At 40.6% G+C, this 3017-nt stretch overlaps 1 protein-coding gene across 1 annotated transcript; it reads left to right on the forward strand.

The window, feature by feature from the left end:
• Positions 1-257: 257 nt before the first annotated feature.
• Positions 258-2008, forward strand: LOC120108758. Its single transcript, XM_039122463.1, has 2 exons — positions 258-490; positions 1497-2008. The coding sequence occupies exons 1-2, from the start codon at positions 268-270 to the stop codon at positions 1784-1786; spliced, it is 513 nt and encodes a 170-aa protein (XP_038978391.1). The 5' UTR covers positions 258-267; the 3' UTR covers positions 1787-2008.
• Positions 2009-3017: the final 1009 nt, after the last annotated feature.

Consider the following 3017-nt stretch of genomic DNA (forward strand, 5'->3'; position numbering starts at 1 on the left):
ATCTGAAGTTGAAACTTGTCCACGAACTTCCAAACCAACTCAAAACCAAGGTCTAGCTAGACCCAAATATATATATCTGAAATTTTTATTTCAACTTACCCTGAATAAGTCAAATTCAACTCAATTGGGCCCACTAAACCTCTTATCACATGATACTTTTTTTAAGCTTTAGCAATTAATTAATCAGCTTAACCTCTAAGATGCAACTTAGTAACATATCCAAGTAACAAGGGTATTTAGCAATCACCCCTGCCCAATACTTCCACCATGTTCCCCACAGCACTCTGCCAGTCTCCCCCTCTCTCTCTCTCTGTATGGCTTGACTCTCACGCCATTGCAATTATATCTCCCCTCATTTGCCCCAGTCTCTGCTCTCTCTCTCTCTGTCTCCCTCCTGCGCAGCCTCCAAGCTTGGCCATGGGCGTTCTGCGAGACCCGGGCCGCCGTCTCTCCGTTGCATTCGCCCTTCTCTTCTTCGCCGCAGCTCTTGGTAAGTTTACTGACTACGAGCAACTGCTAACACTTAAAAATCCCATGGCTAATCACTAAATCTATGTGTTCTCTGTACCCACTAGCCAAAGTTCCTCGGTCTCTCTCTCTCTCTCTCTCATTCCTCAGCCTAGAATCTCTTGCTCCGTACTCATTTGGGGAGCTCTTCTTACTAGCTTCAACTCTAAAAATCCCTCCTTTATTCACCATCCCTCCTTAATCTCATGTTCCTCACTTGCCCTGTTCCCAAGTGGAAAGGAAAAAGAAAACTCCTGGTCCCCCCCTCTTCTCCCGATAGCCAAAGGCCCTCCTTTCCTTTTACTAGTGCTGGCTAAAAAATGTCAAACGAATCACAAACTCACTAAAAGGACTCACCTTTCTTTGGCTTTTGTTTGTTATCCAAACCTATTAATACTCCCACTGGAATAAAGTTTATGTTTTCTCATTTATCTGTGCCCAAGATGTGGTTTTTATTCAATGAATGCTTCAAACAACCAAAACTGTGCTCTCAAACTTCCCTTTTTGTTGCAGTTCTGGAATTCTAGTTACTATTATATAGAACTAGCCAGAAAGTGTAAAACAGAACACCAAACTTCACTTAGGAAGCCCCCCTTTTCCTAGGTTTAAGCGCTCTAGAAATTTTTTTAAAAAAATCACCTTTTTATTCAGTAATAATTCCTCAAACCCCTCCAATACTCTGGTATCAAATTCACATGTTTATGATGGTTTTAGATATTCTTGTTGCTATTGCTATTACTCGCCAAAAGAGCAAAACAGACCACTAAAACTCGCTTAAAAAGCTCGCATTTTTTTTTTTTTCCGGAAGACGCCTTTTTTACTTAAATAAAAAACCATATTTTTCCTCGTTTGTTTGTGCCCCAAGATGCGATTTTTATTTTAGTTCCTTAAACCTATCAAAATCCCGTTACGAAAATCCCATTTTTATCAGAGTTTTGTCATCATTCGAAGGCTGCAAAGAATTAATGAGTAATTTTCTTTCGTTTTAGGCAGTGGATTGGTGGTGGGAGCGGCCGCGGAGAGGGAGGAGGAGGCGAGGGGGAGGCATCATTTGGAGAAGTGGGAGCACTTGGAGCTGCAGCCGGTGGCGCGGCGGCGGCTGGTGGGTCCGGGGTCGTCGCCGCCGACGTGCCGGGGGCGGTGCGGGCGGTGCCTCCCGTGCCGGCCGGTGCACGTGGCGATCCAGCCGGGCGGTGCACGACGGAGGAGTACTACCCGGAGGCCTGGCGATGCAAGTGTGGGAATAAGCTCTTCATGCCCTGATTCTGACTTCCCTTAGTATTAACACTTACTGTTCTTACGAATCAATAGAGATAGAGCTAGAAAGGCAGAGGCTCCTGAATTCCTTTGACCTCTTCTTCTGAAACTATGTATTTATTCTAGTGTTTGTAAGAATTCTATCTCTTTTTCTTTTTTTTCTTTTTCTTCCCCCCCCTGTCTAGGCTTTAGATGGTGCTAGCTTTGAGGGCTGGAATGGAGATAATATTAGTGTTGTCTCTCCCTTCTTTTCTTTTTTTTTTTGTGTTTCCCAAGGGACAAGGTGGGTGGAATCATGTGATTATTTTATTTGTTTCTTGTAGGACATCTGATGCAGTTTTGATTGGTATTTGACATGAGCTTTGGGATCCTGAAAAGGTTGAAGCCCAGCTTTTAATAGATAAGTGTGGAATTCATAGTGTGTATATATATATATATATATATATAATGGAAATAAATTTAAAGGAAAAATGTTAGGCCACCTCACTAGACTCTAAACTGCCACATCAAAGTAATTAAGCATAATTCACAAGCTAAGTCAACATCCCATATCAAATCAACATTGTTTATGATAAGTCCAAAGTCCAAGTCTTAACATTTCTAGTGTAGTCAATTGCTTGTTTTGCCTCTCAATATGTTGAATCGATCCATTTGTGTTATTGCTTAGCCATTGCACCTCTTAACCATTTGCATGGAGATTCATGCTCAAACCACAAACTTTTGTCGCAAAAAATGTTGATTCATTAGCAAATTGCTCGAAATGCTTGCTGATTAACTAAAACTTCCATGAACTATTGTTTGCTAATTAGAACAGACCATGATAGCTGTTTGGAAGTTTGTCATCCCGAGTTATTCATACTTGTCACATGCTTGATTCCCAGAACAACTGAAAAAAAAATGTTGGTGCCTTGATCTTGGCATATTCATTTATAATTTTTTATCATTGTATTCCACTTAATAATTGTTGCTTAAAATACTATCTAATTATGCCAGCCTTGGGGTCAATTTTGTTCACTTTGCTCCTTGTTTTTATCAGAAAAAGATTGGGGCAAAGCATGACTAGTTCATGGAGACCCACTTCTTGCTTCTTTTTATGGGAGTTATCTTCTAACACTAATACTTGTGACCAATGTAAAACAATCACTTTGATTCCCTGGGTGACGATGATACTACAAAGATGGTAGCTTTGCTTTTCTTCTATTTTTTATTATTATTGGAGATATTATTTATGAGAATTTATATGGGCGTGTGTT

Source organism: Phoenix dactylifera, unplaced genomic scaffold (genome assembly GCF_009389715.1).
Source record: "Phoenix dactylifera cultivar Barhee BC4 unplaced genomic scaffold, palm_55x_up_171113_PBpolish2nd_filt_p 001530F, whole genome shotgun sequence".
In the NCBI taxonomy this organism is placed as follows: domain Eukaryota; kingdom Viridiplantae; phylum Streptophyta; class Magnoliopsida; order Arecales; family Arecaceae; genus Phoenix; species Phoenix dactylifera.

Excerpts from the sequence above, each read along its gene's own strand:
- LOC120108758 (XM_039122463.1), top strand. The coding sequence starts at position 268 with ATGTTCCCCACAGCACTCTGCCAGTCTCCCCCTCTCTCTCTCTCTGTA. Across the intron at positions 491-1,496 it reads CTTCTTCGCCGCAGCTCTTG|GCAGTGGATTGGTGGTGGGA; the intron begins GTAAGTTTACTG and ends CTTTCGTTTTAG.